A 19,267-nucleotide genomic window follows, 5' to 3' on the forward strand; every position below is an offset into this window, starting at 1 on the left:
TCGGGTGGCTCACTTCTGCAATATTTCTGTCATGAACAACATTAGCAATCTGGGACTTGATGTCTCACAAAATGAAAAGTCTAAGGATGAAGCGATCTGTGGAAAATTGTCACTTTCTACCTCCCTTTCTTCAAAACCAATATGTTGAATGAGTGTTTAGATCCCAGATGTGCAATGAGGTCACAGTTAGATGGGCAAAGAGCCAGACCTTAACCAGTAGGCATGCATGTGTAATGTGTTAGCGAAGTTGGGATTCATTCATTCGCTTGAGATGGTCTCATTTCCCTTCCCTCCCTCCCTGTAGACTGACTCCAAGACTGCAAGTGATGTAATCCATTAACTTAGCTTGCAGGAACCACTGCTCTGTGGCACACGGTGAGGAGGCAGATCTGGACGATTCCTGATGGAGCTTAAAATATACTTTATACAACGCAAGCCCAAATTGTGAATGACTCATCTCATTATTTTGATTGGTTTAGGACTTTGCCTGCAACACAAATCTGTATGTCAGCCTCAAGAAGTCTTGATTCACATTTAAAGTTCATGATCATCTATAAATCAGCGTGACCTTTTAGAGGGAGTCTTCATTGCTTTGTTTTAGCGAAAGGTATATTGATGTTTCTGTCTATTTCCAAGTTGAAATAACAACAACAATCAGACAGCTTCAGACAGTCTATGTTATTTTGTTCTAATTCATCTGTCTCTTGGTAATATTGTGCATACTAATTGGTCCAGTGACTGTTTTAGGCTTGTAAATCACCCAAGAAGTTTTTGCAAAATTGTCATTTTTCCTATTTAACCTATGTTACTGTCACGATCCGTTCCCTGTCTGGACTACAACTCCCATAAACCCCTTACCTGGAACTGATTATTGGTCTCACCTGTTTTCCAATCAGGAGGACTATATAAGATGCACTCACACACACTCACTTTGCTGATTATTGTTAGCCTGTAGCGTTCCCTAGTTCCTGTGACTTTCCATGTTTCCTTGTCTTGCCTTGTCTCTTGACCTTGGACTGTTTACCTCGTTTCTGATTGTTTGCTGCCTGCCCTGACCTTCGTCTGTTTTGTCTCGCCCTGGATTATGATTGTTTGCTGGTGTTTGACCCTGCCTGTCTGACTACGATTCTAATAAAAGCCTGCACTTGGATCCACTACTGCGTTGTCACGCTCCCAATGTTACAGCTACAGTATGTTAATATTTTGCATACTGTTGGGCCTATGCATTTTGAGATAATAGTTTATTACAATGTTTGATTTATGGTCTTATACAGTGGGTACGGAAAGTATTCAGACCCCCTTAAATTTTTCACTCTACTAAACAATTTTACTATTACTATTTTGGGTCGTCACTTGATGTTAACTGGTCATGAAGCAAAACCAACTGAAAACCACTGCCCTAGAAACACATATACATGGCCTATATGCTTACATATCAAAACCTTATAATTCTCACCTTGCAATTCTGCACAATTCCATTTTGCTATACCATAGCTATTTGAGTGCATGAATTACAGAAATGTAATTAAAAATAATACAAAAACTTAGATGCCATTTTTTGTCTAAAAACCAAAAGGTCAGAATCTGAATATAAAAACTCTCTGTATGAGGTTCTGAGGACCAAAGAGAGCACATCAAGAATTTTTTTTTAATAGAAAGTTAATTTGCAGAATGACAGAGAAGTCTTTCTTTGAAAAAGGAACAAAGGAGACTGAGTGGGGGCACAGGACTCCCAAGGGGGAGGCATAAAGTCAGCTTCACATGTTAGATTACTTCAAAGCGTGAGATAGTGAAATGGAAAAGTGCTGTTTCCCTCTAGAGTATTTTGTGCTTAGCAGTGGAAAAAAAACAAGTTACTTTTTGAAGTTTGTTAGTATAAATGATTATTAATATATATTATTTACTGGTGCTGCTAAAATCACACCATGCTAAAAACAAGCCTTCAACAAAAACAAAAATGTATACAAGCTAAAATCTTTCTTTCTTTTTTATTTATTTATGACATATTGATAACATTCAGTGTTCAAACATATGTGGAATAATGTTTGTGCATTAAGACTTAGCCATTATATAAATAAATAAACATTTACTGTAAAAAAGATTGTATTAAAATGGGGAAAAAGCAAAACAGAAGCATTTTGTCTAGTGGTCTTTTGGATCTCCTTGATGTTAAGCCTACTCACTTTTTCCATTCTAGCTGTCCGGTCAAAGGGTTTGAACCCACCCACAATGTTACCATTTCTTCTCTTTGTCTGATGTGATAAATGTCACATCCAAAAACTATCAGAGGTTTCATTGCAGTTGAAGCCACACACACACAAACACAAACAATGTATATTTTTGGAGTTTGTAGCCCAGGTGTGATATGTCAAGCTTTCTATTGCTGACTGGAACTTCACACTGTTTTTGTGGCTTTTGATCGTTATGACTGTTAAATGGAGAACAGGAAATGGTGAGAACTGAAACTGTGACATTTTAACAAGTGTCAGCTCAGTTTTAACTGACAGTAGAACTCATGTAACCTTAGGCTATGCAAATCTGCAATAGTTTTTTCACCTTACATTGTTAAATGAAATAAGTGCCATCATTGTTCCAGAGAACAAACTGAACATACAGGCTAGGCATTTCTCTCAGAGAAATGTGAAGGGTCTTAAACTGACAGAATTTGAAGAAAATGTTTTTGTCAGTTATCTGTAGGCTAGGTCACTAGCTAGGCCTATCGTGTAGCTCTCGTATCAGATTCAGTCAGTTATGCTCAGACTGTCATCGACACCTGGTAGTATAGAGGATCCATATGTTTGTAATATTTATGTTTTTGTTTACAAGCTGTTGTGACGATGGTTACATCAAACTGTGTATTGTGATAGACCTACATATTCTGTCTGCTGGCAAAGAGAAACCAGCAACAACTCAAGACAGTCACAACAGCTGCAGTTTCCATGTTTAGATCATTTTGTAATGGCTGAATCATAGAAAGACATTCACAGAGAACAGGGGCGTATTATGAGGAGATTGATGTCTGCCAGCGATTATTGAACTCTTGGCAGGTAGAGTGAGGTGGCGGTGGTTCCCAGGAGACTGTGGCCACCATCTGGACTGGAAAGAGATGCAAACAATCCCCCCTTCACGAAGTCCCCGTGTGCTGTTGTGCTTGCCTTGCACTAATATGTAGAAAAAAATAAGTAAAACTGAAAAATTATAATGTGGTAAATGTATCACCCAGTCTGATTTAGTGGCATAAATATACCCAGCATGTGTAAATGCTTCCTCAGGCTGATGAAAAGGATGAGCTGAGTACTGTCCTCCACAAAAATGACATTAAGTCCATTACATTCTCTTTAGAGTCCATTATGTCCAAAATTGCAGCAGCAATCTGGAGAAAGGTTCGAGGCAAAACATTTTGAAACAGAAATAATCAATACGCTACTGTTCAAAAGTATTACTTTTTTAATGAAATCAATACTTTTATTCAGCAAGAACGTTATTTAAGAATTAAATTGATCACAAATGAAAATAAAGATATTTAATGAAAAAAAAAAATCTAAAAAATGCTGTTCTTCTCAACTTTCGATTCATCATAGAATCCTAAAAAAAGTATCACAGTTCCACAGAAATATTAGTGTTTTCAACTGATAATAATAATAAGAAGAAATGTTTCTTGAGCACCCAATCAGCATATTAAGAGTGATTTCTGGAGGATCATGTGACACTGAAGACTGGAGTAATGGCTGCTGAAATTTTAGTTTTGCCATCAAAGGAATAAATTACATTATAGCTATTTTAAATTGTAATAACATTTCTCAATATTACTGTTTTTACTGTATTTTTGAAAAATGGAGCCTTGGTGAGCACAAAAATATTGAAAAAGCTTACACCCCCCAAACATTTGAACAGTAGTGTAAATGGAATAATTTTGTAATGGTTAAATATCTGTGGAATATTATAAGGAATTGCATGACACAAATGCTATATTCAAGTCAGAGCCAGGCAACGAGGCAAAAAGATTATTTGTGATATTTGCAGTGTTAAAAACCATTACAAAAACATCCCCAAACTTTTATGTATTTACTCTAATTGAGCATTTGCATTGACTGCTTGAGCCGATGATGTCAATGAAAGTGTGTTTAGCACCAAACACCACTCCAGTCTGTTGTGCCTCTCATTAAGAGCATGTAGTGTTCATTAATATGCAAATAAGAAATGAACAACAAACAATAACAACAGTAACCTAGGTAACTGCATAAGAACTACTAAAAGCAAAGATTCGCAAAGACTTAAAATTAAATGGATAATTCGCCCTAAATATGCAGATTCATATAAAAAGTAGCAATAGGCAATATTGGTGCATGAGTAAAATGAATAGCACATTTAAAAAATATCTGATGTCTTTATTCACAAGGGCAGAACAGAAAGTCAGATAGACAAATGAAATATTCATGATTGTTTTTTTTTCATATACACTAGTTAATACACTTGTGCTTAATATTCAGCGAAATTAAATTACAATAAAATCAGTGGGAGCCTCAATATTTTACACAAAGACAATTCAAGTAAAATAAAACAAAACAACAACACTGATACATTTTATCAGGGAGACAACTCTATTGAAAGTCTCAGAAGGTAAACATGACAATATTCACAGCTGAAAGAAAAGGATCAAACATAACCAAAAGACCTGAAATGTCATAATTTTAAAAGTCTATACTGCAGTCTAATTAAAGTGTGCTAAGGTGACAATGCTTTTTCATTCTATGATTGTATTTTAAATGTTAATAACCTGATTGAATTCAAGTATTTAAAGGTGAAGCAAGTGTAAACACTGTGGCTGTCATCTTGTGCTTCAACCAATAGCATGACTCTGGGGTACAGCTTCCTGTTTTTCTGTAAAATGGCCTGACAGATGGGGGTGATAGGAGTGTTTGGGAAATTTCTGCAAATCTGTTTGCTAGTGGCACTGAAATGACACACTTTACCTTTAAGATAAAATAAGTCAATACCGAAACCCCCTAAAAATTGCAATCATTAAAAGGAACAATAAAATACCGGTAAATTACTATGATAACAGAGAAAAAAAATCCACAAAATTCCACAAATCCATTTTAGTCATAAACCAGTTCAAAACAAACACTCATTTTATAATTCACACAGAGTTTGATATCTACGTTGGTCTACTGTAATCCATTAGATTAGGCAAAGTGAACACAGTCTTTAGTGGTCTGCATTATCACCATATAATCATAGCTATACATACAAACCAATTTTCACAATATTGGAATTAAATTATATTATACAAGGGATGCATTTATTAACATATCATTTAGAATTCTTACAATTAGGCTTAAATGTCTTCAAAAAGTCATAAAGCACAAAGTTTTTGAGATACAAAGTTCAAAGACATCCTAAAAATACCTTAAGCCCGCATATGTGAGTCTACCACAAATCTGCAGAAGCCTGGAGATTGATGTCTGCCAGCGATTATTGAACTCTTGGCAGGTAGAGTGAGGTGGCGGTGGTTCCCAGGAGACTGTGGCCACCATCTGGACTGGAAAGAGATGCAAACAATCCCCCCTTCACGAAGTCCCCGTGTGCTGTTGTGCTTGCCTTGCACTAATATGTAGAAAAAAATAAGTAAAACTGAAAAATTATAATGTGGTAAATGTATCACCCAGTCTGATTTAGTGGCATAAATATACCCAGCATGTGTAAATGCTTCCTCAGGCTGATGAAAAGGATGAGCTGAGTACTGTCCTCCACAAAAATGACATTAAGTCCATTACATTCTCTTTAGAGTCCATTATGTCCAAAATTGCAGCAGCAATCTGGAGAAAGGTTCGAGGCAAAACATTTTGAAACAGAAATAATCAATACGCTACTGTTCAAAAGTATTACTTTTTTAATGAAATCAATACTTTTATTCAGCAAGAACGTTATTTAAGAATTAAATTGATCACAAATGAAAATAAAGATATTTAATGAAAAAAAAAAATCTAAAAAATGCTGTTCTTCTCAACTTTCGATTCATCATAGAATCCTAAAAAAAGTATCACAGTTCCACAGAAATATTAGTGTTTTCAACTGATAATAATAATAATAAGAAATGTTTCTTGAGCACCCAATCAGCATATTAAGAGTGATTTCTGGAGGATCATGTGACACTGAAGACTGGAGTAATGGCTGCTGAAATTTTAGTTTTGCCATCAAAGGAATAAATTACATTATAGCTATTTTAAATTGTAATAACATTTCTCAATATTACTGTTTTTACTGTATTTTTGAAAAATGGAGCCTTGGTGAGCACAAAAATATTGAAAAAGCTTACACCCCCCAAACATTTGAACAGTAGTGTAAATGGAATAATTTTGTAATGGTTAAATATCTGTGGAATATTATAAGGAATTGCATGACACAAATGCTATATTCAAGTCAGAGCCAGGCAACGAGGCAAAAAGATTATTTGTGATATTTGCAGTGTTAAAAACCATTACAAAAACATCCCCAAACTTTTATGTATTTACTCTAATTGAGCATTTGCATTGACTGCTTGAGCCGATGATGTCAATGAAAGTGTGTTTAGCACCAAACACCACTCCAGTCTGTTGTGCCTCTCATTAAGAGCATGTAGTGTTCATTAATATGCAAATAAGAAATGAACAACAAACAATAACAACAGTAACCTAGGTAACTGCATAAGAACTACTAAAAGCAAAGATTCGCAAAGACTTAAAATTAAATGGATAATTCGCCCTAAATATGCAGATTCATATAAAAAGTAGCAATAGGCAATATTGGTGCATGAGTAAAATGAATAGCACATTTAAAAAATATCTGATGTCTTTATTCACAAGGGCAGAACAGAAAGTCAGATAGACAAATGAAATATTCATGATTGTTTTTTTTTCATATACACTAGTTAATACACTTGTGCTTAATATTCAGCGAAATTAAATTACAATAAAATCAGTGGGAGCCTCAATATTTTACACAAAGACAATTCAAGTAAAATAAAACAAAACAACAACACTGATACATTTTATCAGGGAGACAACTCTATTGAAAGTCTCAGAAGGTAAACATGACAATATTCACAGCTGAAAGAAAAGGATCAAACATAACCAAAAGACCTGAAATGTCATAATTTTAAAAGTCTATACTGCAGTCTAATTAAAGTGTGCTAAGGTGACAATGCTTTTTCATTCTATGATTGTATTTTAAATGTTAATAACCTGATTGAATTCAAGTATTTAAAGGTGAAGCAAGTGTAAACACTGTGGCTGTCATCTTGTGCTTCAACCAATAGCATGACTCTGGGGTACAGCTTCCTGTTTTTCTGTAAAATGGCCTGACAGATGGGGGTGATAGGAGTGTTTGGGAAATTTCTGCAAATCTGTTTGCTAGTGGCACTGAAATGACACACTTTACCTTTAAGATAAAATAAGTCAATACCGAAACCCCCTAAAAATTGCAATCATTAAAAGGAACAATAAAATACCGGTAAATTACTATGATAACAGAGAAAAAAAATCCACAAAATTCCACAAATCCATTTTAGTCATAAACCAGTTCAAAACAAACACTCATTTTATAATTCACACAGAGTTTGATATCTACGTTGGTCTACTGTAATCCATTAGATTAGGCAAAGTGAACACAGTCTTTAGTGGTCTGCATTATCACCATATAATCATAGCTATACATACAAACCAATTTTCACAATATTGGAATTAAATTATATTATACAAGGGATGCATTTATTAACATATCATTTAGAATTCTTACAATTAGGCTTAAATGTCTTCAAAAAGTCATAAAGCACAAAGTTTTTGAGATACAAAGTTCAAAGACATCCTAAAAATACCTTAAGCCCGCATATGTGAGTCTACCACAAATCTGCAGAAGCCTTGGTTTGTATAAAAATCAATGTGCAACAAATTCTTCATCATAGAGATCCTGTAACAAACTTACAAAAAGAAATACAAAGTCTATGTGCAATGAGAGTCCACCACAGATCAGACGTCATACTGAAGTCCTGGGTTTTCTGATGACTAACTGGACGGCACCCTCAGAGACAGTTTTAATGATGTTCCAGGCATCGTAGTGCATAAGGCCCTGCAAAGACCAGCCGTTGATGGCTAGAAGTTCATCTCCGACATCAATAACCCGGGACTGTTCAGCGGCTCCTCCTGAGTGGTGACAAAAACACACAGTCTGAACAGTACACTCTTCCTGAACCTTTCTGTCTTATCATGCTTGGAGATGAGCCAAGTGTTCTCTTGATACATATATTACAACTTTTGTCTCCTCCTAGTGGACGTCTTTAAATATTTGTGAAGAGCACTCACCACAGAAGATGCGTTTGATGTAGAGAGGTCGATCTCCACGGGCAGATGCTTTGCCTCCGTCTAGACTGAACCCTAAACCAGCCGTAGTCTTCTGTAACTCCACACTCAAAGCCCCGTCTGGTCCCACTTCCACACCTACAACACACCAAGAAGCCAATTAGGAACCGAAAAAGTTATTTACTCTATAAAAACCCAAGCCAATAAGTTGAAGACCGATAACGGGTTAATCTTTGCCACAAGAGTGACAATGACTCCAGATGCTCACTTGTTTTATGTTCTCTGATGCTGTCTCTATGGCCTAGAGTAGGACAGATTCCAGTATGAAGGGGAAGTTCTTGTTTAGGTGATGTTGGCTCAGTGTTCTTGCCCTTCTGGATGATCACTAATGCCTGTTTCGGCAGTCTGGTCTGATGAAGGCAGGACAGCGCCTCTCCGTGTGTGATCCCACTCATGCTGGTCCCGTTTATTGAGAAAATTCTGTCTCCTCTGTGAATGGAGGAGCCTTCCACGCCTGCCACCCCTCGAGTGAACACCCGATGGACCTGCAACAAATTTACATTTCAGTACTAAACTTAATCTTATTTGACTCTGTTCCTTTAAAAAAACACAAGGGGGAGATCATGTATAATTATAAATGTTACTAATAATGGCTACTGGTTTTTCATTTATTGATTTATTTATTATTTTATTTCATTTTATTTAAAAAAGCAAAAGGTTTCAGTTTTGCTTGAACAAAAGAGCTTACAGTCATAAATTTCTGCTCCAGATCTACTCCTCCGGCGATGCTGAAACCCAGTCCAGATCCTTGCTCTTTGGTTAAGATCACAAAGGAAATGCCATCTTTAACCTAAATAATAAGATTCATGCAAGATTTGTTAACTTTGTTTTTTTTTTATCAAATGAAATATAGAAAGCTACAAATAGGGTCCATATAAACAATGGCTGTTCTGTTAGGAAAACAGACTGATAAAGATAACCAAAAAGTGACAGTTGAAACATTGTGAGTTTTATAAATATTAATAAGCCCACACAAAGGCATTCTGTAATTGCTGAAAGCATATCTTCCCCATCCTTTAAAAAGAAACTTCAGAATGCCAGATCATCTTTATACTTAAAATATTAGCTTTCTAAATAGACATTAAAACAATTTATGGACCATGAAAAATACTGAGACATTGATAAATTACCTCTGAAAGAGTGTTTGTTTCCTGTATGAGACTTGTCACATCCACTTTGGTCGTGAGGGAACACAGAACATCTTGCACTTTATTTTGGTCCAAAGGAGAAGATTCAAGGTCTTTCAAACTGTTGAAGAAACACAACACCAATATTAGCTGTAATAGTTTGTCCTAGTCAGGAATGTGTTCAAATGTTTTCAACTAATGGTTGCTGAATATATTGGATGTTGTTTTCATCAGGAACATTTGTGCAGTGTCTCAAAACACAACATTGAAATAAAAAAAATATAATATGTGCTGAGATATGCAACCCTAACGATAACATACAGCACCACTAAAATATTACAACTTAAAACTTTAAGAATTTAAATATAAAAATACTAAAACAAAAAGGCAAACTCAATCAACTAGTTAGTTGTTGGAGGACAAGTAAACTATTGTAATCCATTTACTATCAACTATTTTTTTTCATTGCACAATATAAACAGGTCTTCACTCACCTTATAGACCAGCATGAGAGCCCTGTGATCTGGCCTTCATGTTGGTCCTCACTGCTGGTTGAACCAAGAACCCCAGTGTCAACACTGCTCACCACGGTGCACTGCAGGTTGTGTGATGTTGGGTCTATGGATCTGCGAGGGTGGATTTCCAGCTCCGTCTTAAAGATCACATTTCCAGGGTCACTGGTGAAATCCTCAGTACACAGCTTGTCCAGTTCAGGCATGCTCAGTGCCCGTATCTCTCTCAGTTTGGAGCGTGACAGGCCTCCATGGCTGCGGGCATTGCGGGAGCGTAGTACTGGTGGTGTGTGTACAGCGGGCTGGTTCTGAGAGGCCTCGTTTCTCACCTTCTCCTTCATAACAGCCTCTGTGGTTCGGTTTGGAGGAGTTGATTCAGAGATGGGGACAACTGAAGTGGAAGACGAATTCTGTGGATATGGTGGAAATGGGGTTGAGCTCAAATTGTCTACACATGAGCTGAAACTCCTCCTCAAAGAACGGTTGTCACCGGACTGATTGCTAACAGATCCAGCACACCCAGATAACCTCCGGTTCAGAGGTGGCTTTGAGTTATTAGCATAAAACGGTATGTCTATACACTTTACAACAGATCGATCAAAGCTGCCTAGATTCTCAAAGGACTGGATTCTTTGACGAACTGAGAAGGGGTTTGGTTCAAGAGACCAGCTAGTGTCTGTAGAGCAGCTCCTGCGGTCTAGTCCCCTTAAGAACAATTTGGATTTGCTTGTTTTGAGACTAGAAGCAGCATCTTTATTATTTGAGTTCCTGAGGAGATTTTCTTCCTGGCCATTGCAATCTTCATCTAGTTGTTGTTGCTGAGAACAACTAGATGAAGAATTGGTTGATTCTAATGGGATTGTGTGTCTTCTATGAGAGGAGTCTGAATTTGATTCCTCCCACTCGACTTGATCAACCGACACTGAGGCCAAGTTTAAATGACCTGCATTCACAACTTCTTTGCGTGTCAGCACAGGTGTAGACGAAGAGGATGAAAGTCGTACCTCAATGAAAGTTCTTTGAGTGTTGATGACAGTGACCTCTGATTTTGAGACTTGCTCCATTAGATCCGAGACTTGCTCCTTCTTGGAAGGCTTGAGTTCTTCTTTGGTGGTGTTGATGGAATTTGTTTTTAAAGCACTGGACACAGTTGGTTGACTTTGGTCAGTTTTACAAGAAGTAACCCTGATCTTCTCAGACGTTCTGGTGGATTTAGGGCTACCAGTTGTTGTGGTTCTCTTGGAGAGAAGTTTAGGAGACTGACTTGGGGAGCTGAGAGCTTTTTTCTGTCCTGGACTTTCCACCCTGGGCGATCTAGAGACAGACTTTTCTTGGTCTTTGGATTTACTCTTAATACTAAGACCCTTGAGTTTAGAAGAGGTATTTGACTTTTTATCATCAACTTTGAGTCTACTTCTCAACAGGGGTGAGACAGGGGTGTCATTAGGGGAATTAGTTCCCAAAGATTTGATACAATAAGAGGTGGATTTACTCTGGGCTTGGGAGAGTGATGATTTCAATTCAAGTACAGGAAGAACTTTCTCTCTCTCCTTGTCTTTTGGAGCAACTGTAGAGGAGGCCTGCCCACTAGTTTTGCCACTGGTATAATTTAATGCCTTGGGCTCTGACACAGTCGATCCCAGTGGCACTTGCCCAGTGCTGAGCTTCTCTACTGACAGAGATGCATCTGAGAGCAACTTAGTTGTCCTCTCTTGACTTCTTGGGGTGACGTGACAGTTGCTCTGAGTAACAGTGGGATAAGTGACACCTGTTGGTGTCTGGCAGATTTCAACAGATTTTGAAATAGTTTCACATTTTGTGTCGCAGTTTGATGGTGTTCTCTGAGATGCACAAGTTACCTCATGTTGTGTGGGAGTGTGCCCACTATCCCCATTTAAGAGATCATCACCTGAAACTTGAGGGCAAAGTGGGTCTGGTAACTCAGAGACAGAATGACTGTTCTCTTGCAAATCCTTATCTTGCATTGTGAGTGAAGGCGGGTTGTGGAGATCCATACTAGCAAGTGTCTTGTCAACAGTTTGGCTATTGGCAATGCTTTTTCTATCTGTCAGAGAGCTGCCCTCTGATTTGCTGAATGCAGGCTGACTGACAGAGCTGAAACAGAGCTCAACCTCCTCCTCATCTGAGTCAGTGTCCTGAGGACCCTCACAGCGACCTTGAGACGACCCTACTTTGACAGCACTGTCTGCAGAGTCACTCTCAGAGTCACTATCTTCCACCAGACTGTACATACTTTGTTTCTCTCCATATCCTTTCTCTAGAGGGACAATGTCCTCTCCCAGATTACTAAAGTTCCTTGAATAACTATTTAAAAATGTCTTTCCTACAGGAAAATGGCAAGTGCTGTTCCCCACATCTAGGGCAGAGGAATCCTGAAGGTTAGGTTGTGATTGCGCTGCAGTCCCTCTGTTGTCTACTTTACTACACTCTTCTGTTTTTGCACTTGCATCTGTGGAACCCAAGACACTTTGGTCTTTTTCTTTGCTTTCTGCTGAGTTCAGTTCAGTTATGACATCATCAATATTAGTGACGGGAATGCTGTTGCTGTGGATTGTTAATGCCTGGGTTACATTTGTTTCTGATGAAAGGCTTTCTTGGGCTGTAACTAGAGTTTTATCCACATGATTCCTTTCCTCTGGAGGAGGTCTAGGTGCCTCCAATTTAGATGAGCCCTCACAGCCAGAGGACATAATCAGGCTAGAAAGTCGATCTACAGCTGCAAATATGGACAAAAATACAATATGGATAAAAAAAATCATTTTCAGTTATTACAAATGTTCAGGTCAGTTAATAAACACTTCAAATCAATATTAGGCAGTTAAAACATGGCAAACAGTTAAAGACAATCACTGGATATGAAGACCTTACATCAAGATAAGTTCTACCATATATGTGCACAGTTGAGGCCTGCAAGAAAAACTACAAATTGCTTGTTTTATAAATCAACATTACATTGGAAAACTATTCTGACTATTCCTTTACATTATCCTTCAAATATGCATATCAAATTATACTAAAAAGAAACCCAGAGCAGTACCCTTGCAGTTCATTTTATAGTCTGATATTTCACTGATTATGTTATTCATTATTGTTGTTCAAAGTCAGCACCACAGAGCCAAACTCCGTAGGAAACTTTGGACTACTATGAAATAACTTCTCTGAAAAAGGTGAGTCTCACTCTCACAAAGACAAAGACAATCCACAGAGAAAGGATTTTTTTTATTGTTTCCGATAATGTAATACTTTCATCCTGGAGGCATATAAGACTGCACTCAGTTTTATCTGAAGCCGACACCTCTGAATATTCCATTCACAATTAAACAGACAAATGTAAAACATGCATCATCTCCTTAAATATTTATTGCATTCAAAGGGTATTTTACTTGACATAGCTAAAAAAGGTAGACCTAGTGGTGCATTCAACATAATTGAGTCAAAACACACAGCTGATAAATGCTCATGCTTACATAAATGTATACGAGCATATGCGCTAATCTATATGATGAACAGGATCGATCACATACAGTATAAACATCAGATGACGGCAGGTATAGACATACAAAAACAGACACATGACAAATATATTAACACAATATATAACACTATATTGTTTCTTGAGGCTATTGCTCTGCATGATCAGATTCAAAAGATCTCCGAGTTATGTTTTGACCAAAATTCTATGAATGTTTTAGTCCATCTTTCATTTAAAATTTGAATGTGGCAGTCAGAGCAATAACACCAAATCTAGATTCTAATTGACTAATGGCCTCTAGGAAGCATTAGCGCTGTTACTCTACACATCTACGGTGGCTACGGTAGTAAAGTAATCAATAGTCACCATTGACAAATAGCCAGGAGCCTGCAGTTCCCTTTGAGCTGGTGAAGGGTACTGCCAGAAAGGGGAAGCCTGTAGTACTCTTATCTCTTTAAGGCAGCATGGGAAGAGACAGACTTATCTCTTTATTGCAGTGGCAATTCTACCTGTGCTAACAGTCTCTTGTAAAGGATATATTGTACAAGACCTGTTTATCCTGCTATATTGTTTATACAGTTAGGAAACAGCTTTAAATCTGCTGGAGTACCACAGTCTGAGGGAAGGGAGGAGGGAATGTGGATAATACTTTAACAAGCCATCTAGAGCAATATGACACTATACATAACACAGCATTGACTACTATTCTTGATCATAGCAAATTCATAATGTTGATTATTAGATTGCCAAAATTGTAAATTGGGATCAGTATAGTATAGTCAGTTAGATTAGGGAAAACATCTTGTGAGGTTATAAAATTATATTTTAAGGAACTGTTAATTCAAAAAGGAAATCCTTTATGTGGTTCCGAACCCCTTATTTTCTTTCTTCTAAAGAACAAAAAAGGAAAAATTGTGTAGACAGATTTCCTTTCAATTACAATGAACAGAGACGACAAGGATGTAAAAGCACCACAAAAGCAGTCCATACAACGTGTACTATTAGACGCTACTTCTTTTGTGACAGAAGTCATATTCAACCAGTTTTACGATGCTGTTACAGTGAATTGATCTTCTTTTTTTTTAAGAAACGTCAGTCGCAATTCCTTGTAACTGTATAGAAAATAGTGAGTCTTCAAAATTTCTCCTTGGTGTGTTCCACCGAAGAAAGAAAATCATACGGGTTTGGGACAACATAAGTGTAGGTAAATGATGATAGTTTTCATTTTGGGGTGAACTGTCCCTTTAAAAGGGATCATCCTTCTTTTGGAACATTAAAATGAGCAGACATGCGTGGGGGAAAAACCATCACCAAAGCTATTATGGACTTATCATTGGTTAACTCCAGGAAGCAATAGATACAGGATGCTGACTGCAACTCACCTGAGACTGGCTTCTTAATCTCTAAGGTCAATGTGATTGGCAGGTTGTGCATGAGGTCACAGATCTCCTGATAGGTGGATGTACACACAGGAGTGTCACCAATTGTTACAATCTCATCACCCACGCTCATCTTCCCTGAGGCTTCCTGAAGGAATAGACATGAAAGAAATGGGTGAAATACATTCCTCAGATTTATTCTGGAGATATCTCATCCATGCCTCCAAGCACAACCAGCTGTCCGACACCAAGTGTCATCTCAACAGTGGGGATGGAAATCGTTAAGAATTGAACAATTCTGGTACCTTAACAGTTACATTAATATTTTTTTCAGTCTTTTAGGGAAATAAATACATAAATAAGTGTCTACAATTTACCTTCCAAATGATGAGATCATTTCAAAAATAAATAATTACAAAAGGTCTGTTATAAAAAGAAATATAATGACTCTTCTGTTTAGAGGTGGCATGAATGCAACTCAATAACTGGTCTTAACAATATATCAAACAAGAAATAAACAAACAAAATGTGGTAACATATTTCATTCATTTTTATGAAATACTACTGATAAATGCATGTAAATATTTGGCTACACATTGTCATGTGTACAGCCAACCAGCAATTAGACTGAAGTCTCACAGTTAGTTTTTTTGTGATTTATTTATTTTTGTTAATCAAAGACAGACTCATTAGACTTGTTTGTTTAGGAACTAGACTACACTGGGTACATTATGTTTGTATTTCACCAAAAAAAAAAAAAATGCTCATGACAGTCAATCATTTTGTAATTTTGCTGTTTTGGGCTGTAGATTCAGTAATCTTGTTTTGGCACCAATGAATCAGTAGTGCAAAATATTTTAGTAGGACAGAGTATTTTAGTACGATATTCCGTTAGCATTGGTGGAAGAATAAACATGTGAGAACCATCAACAGAACCGAATGTCTTTTAATTCTGGTCAATTTCTTTTAAAAAGTCTCTCTTTCTTGAATAAAGCCTTAGTTCAATGTTAAAATGCATTACAAATAATCAAAACATTCACAATTTCCAACCTACCCTTTCCGCCACACCTCCTGGTCTCAGCCCTGTGATCAGCACTTTGAGTGGAGTGGACTTAATCTCCAGATCCAAACCAAAAGACTCTGACTCACTACGCTGGAGCACTATTGTCTCAATGGTGCAGACCCCTGCTAACTCACTGGATTCCCCCTTCTTGCAGTGCAGCATCCTGCAGGGCGGCCGCGTGCTGTTTTGTGTAACCTGGGCAGGGTTTGCTGGGAGTAAAGTTGGTTCTTCACCCTTGGCCCTTTGTGGAGGGTTGGGGCACTTGATGCTCATCATGCTCTTGACACGAGTCACGGCTTTGTGCTCCAGCTTGGGTGAGCGTTTGACCTCCTGCCCTTCGCGATGGGGCTCTTTTTTGACGCCCAGGTTTGTTCCTCCAGCTGCCTCCATACAGCGAATGGGCATGAAGGGAGATTCGGCACCAGGCGGGCCACTAGGTCCTTCCTCAGATTCGAGCGAGCTGCCGTAGAGCGGAGTGGCCGGCTCGCTGTCAATCTGCCTGTGGCTCTCACTGCTATCCTGGCTTTCATCATCTACCTCGAGAGATGACGTGGCTATTACAATACCAGAGTCTTCCTCTTGGTGCTGGTCGCCCTCGCGGAGAAGGCGACGGAAGGGGCCACTGTCTTCTTCAAGGCCGGTCTCGTCGTCACTAGGCTCATCCTCATAGCAGATGACCCGACGCTGACGAAGAAGTGGGCTACGTACAGAACTCGGGCTGCTTCCCACGCTGGCCTGTTGGGGCATGTCTGCAGTGTGACCAGCCCCTCCAGAGGCTTTACAACATTCTGGGGTTGTGGGACTACTGTCTGAACCTCTATAGGAGCCATCCCGATAGACTGTTATGATAAATGGACAGAAAATCACACTCTAGTGACAAACTGTCACTATTTTTTTTTTTTATCAACATGACACTTTAGATTCAGTAATGTTACCATGCGGCTGAGGTGCTGCTGATTCCTCCATAGACGTATTACAGCTCCTGCTACTGTGCAGCATGTCGTCATCACTGGATCCCATCGCCATGGTCTCAGAGAGGGAAGACTGGCTGGGTACTTCGTGAACTGAGAAATACTGAGAGAGCTCTGCCTCTGAACTCAACGAGCCTTGCTGCAGGGTCAGATTAAGACACAAAATTCAAATCTGAAGATCAACACTAAGTAGTGTGCATACAATGGCCTCCAAAAGTACTGGGATTAACCCTAACCCTAACCAAAACCAAGTGGCTTCTGCAAACAAATCATGCTAGATTTTTCAGAACTAACTCCTTTTGAGACCTCGATTTTTCCTTTTCAATTTTCTGGGCCGTTTTTAATTATTTTGACCAACTAAAGGTTATTTTTAGTTAGGGCTGTGCAAAAAATCGAATGCGATTTTCATGAGCATCTCGTCAGTAAAGCCGCTCCTGTGATTAGTAGTAAATCTCCAGCACGTGTTTTCAGATGGAGCGGCATTTACTACACAAGCTACACAAAACCGCGTTCATAATTGGCAATGAATCGCCTGCGATTTTGAACGCGATTTTGCGTAGCTTGTCAGTGAACTACAGCTCTGTGTAGTAAATGCCGCTCCATCTGAAAACACGTGCTGAAGATTTACTACTAATCACAGAACCGGCTTTACTGACGAGATGCGCATGAAAATCGCATTTGATTTTTTGCACAGCCCTATTTTTAGTGTATGTATTAAGTCAGTGGTCTTAAATTTGAACAATATATCTTGCTTTATCATTTGAAATTTAGCAAAAAATTTGTTTCTGTAGACTGTTTGCTTGAAAAGTGGTTTTGCTATATGTCTTTAAAATAAATACCACTTAGTTTGGTATTTTGTTATTTAATGCAAAGACATTCATTTTCATCACATTTTCAGTGACTTAAGTGTCTGAATACTTGTTTCATTGTACCTAAAATTCAAAATTCAATTCAAATGAAGGAAAGTTTTATGGATTTGATAAATTCCAAGTCTATTTTCTCAGACAAGTTGAGTCGTCTGTAGACTAAAGCTTCAAGTTTACCCTGCTGGCTGGCTCTAGGAATCGCTTCATGGTCCAGCTGAGAGCAGGATTACCCTCACCCTGCTTGGCTTTAACAGTGGGAGATGGACTCTTGGATGGCAGGCCTGTGAAAGAGAGGAGAAAAATAATATGACAGACAAAAAATGTATGCTGTATTTCTTGCTGAGGCACAAATCACTGATTTCAGAGACTACTGCATCCGAATTTCAAAACAATATTTGGAAACTTAATACATCAAAGTCAAAACAGAGCTTTTCAGAATGTAACTAATATTTGTTTTTGTTTTGCTTATATTGTTTTTAAACTATACCCTGTGGAGAAGCATGATAACAAGTGGCCACAGTCAGACCAGAACAAAACAGGCACTTTACCGAGTGTATGGGAAGAATGACTATCTCTGTGAGTGGAGCGAATGATCACTTCATCCATCTCCTGTTCAGACACCTTTGAGTGAGAGATGATGTTACAAAACACAAGCCTAAGTCTTGATTAAATATCAAGTATCACATCTTGATCCAGTGTTTACTTTAAAATTAGGCAAATGACAAAATATTATTTCTGACCACCAGGCGGCACTGTCATTTAAGCAGAACAAGCTGCCTAGAAGCTGCTTCATAATTCTGCATTATTAAACTTTAAATGTAACCTCATATAACCATTTTTATGCCCATGCCAGCCTTACTATCAATGGAGATGTCTTTTTATTCAAATAATAATAAAATACCAATAATAAAAACACAAACAATCATAATTTCAGACATCAAATTCAAACATTCAATGACAAAAACATGAGAAATGTGTGATTCTGTTTCTGGAATTTCACATTAAAGAACACTGATTACATTTAAACAATGAGAACCATTTAGCCAAGTTGTTTTGATAGCACACTTTGAAGTGCTCTGCTACAGGCAGATCCCTAGTTGTCTTTATACAACTCTGCTAGAAATGGCCTGACTGACTCGAGATGAGATCAGGTTTTGCTAGATCTATTTCAGTTGACTTTTATTGTTGACTTCAATACAGATCTTTCTCAAATCAACAGAATCAATCAAACTTAACGTAATAAAAGAAACGCTTAACATCTCTTGAGTGCAAAAAAAAAAAACACTTCACGTCATATGCACCTGCACGGCAAAAACAAGCTTAAAAGCACTGCTGTCTTTAACAGCAAATCCACCCAAGGAACACTTTTCCAGCTCCTCTGTATCTGAGCCATGGGCCATATATGTGTTTACGCCAAGACAAAAAGATGGACTTTGAAGTCTATAGAAAAAAAAAAAAAA

The 19,267-nt window shown here is 37.9% G+C and overlaps 1 protein-coding gene across 1 annotated transcript in view; it reads right to left on the reverse strand.

Annotated features, from left to right (window-relative positions):
* Positions 1-6,850: 6,850 nt before the first annotated feature.
* The window catches only part of LOC107708617 (PDZ domain-containing protein 2-like), a 74,391-nt gene continuing 61,974 nt past the window's right edge, over positions 6,851-19,267 (reverse strand). The window contains exons 14-24 of the mRNA XM_016512896.1: positions 18,356-18,428; positions 17,985-18,088; positions 16,906-17,080; positions 15,962-16,809; positions 14,911-15,055; positions 10,018-12,772; positions 9,527-9,644; positions 9,085-9,186; positions 8,605-8,881; positions 8,340-8,474; positions 6,851-8,180 (exon numbers count right to left, since the gene is read on the reverse strand). Of these exons, the coding sequence (XP_016368382.1) occupies positions 8,014-8,180; positions 8,340-8,474; positions 8,605-8,881; positions 9,085-9,186; positions 9,527-9,644; positions 10,018-12,772; positions 14,911-15,055; positions 15,962-16,809; positions 16,906-17,080; positions 17,985-18,088; positions 18,356-18,428 (4,899 nt within the window). The 3' untranslated portion in view covers positions 6,851-8,013. The remainder of the gene's footprint in view (positions 8,181-8,339; positions 8,475-8,604; positions 8,882-9,084; positions 9,187-9,526; positions 9,645-10,017; positions 12,773-14,910; positions 15,056-15,961; positions 16,810-16,905; positions 17,081-17,984; positions 18,089-18,355; positions 18,429-19,267) is intronic.

Source organism: Sinocyclocheilus rhinocerous, unplaced genomic scaffold, assembly GCF_001515625.1.
Source record: "Sinocyclocheilus rhinocerous isolate Xijiao unplaced genomic scaffold, SAMN03320098_v1.1 scaffold1858, whole genome shotgun sequence".
Classification (NCBI taxonomy): domain Eukaryota; kingdom Metazoa; phylum Chordata; class Actinopteri; order Cypriniformes; family Cyprinidae; genus Sinocyclocheilus; species Sinocyclocheilus rhinocerous.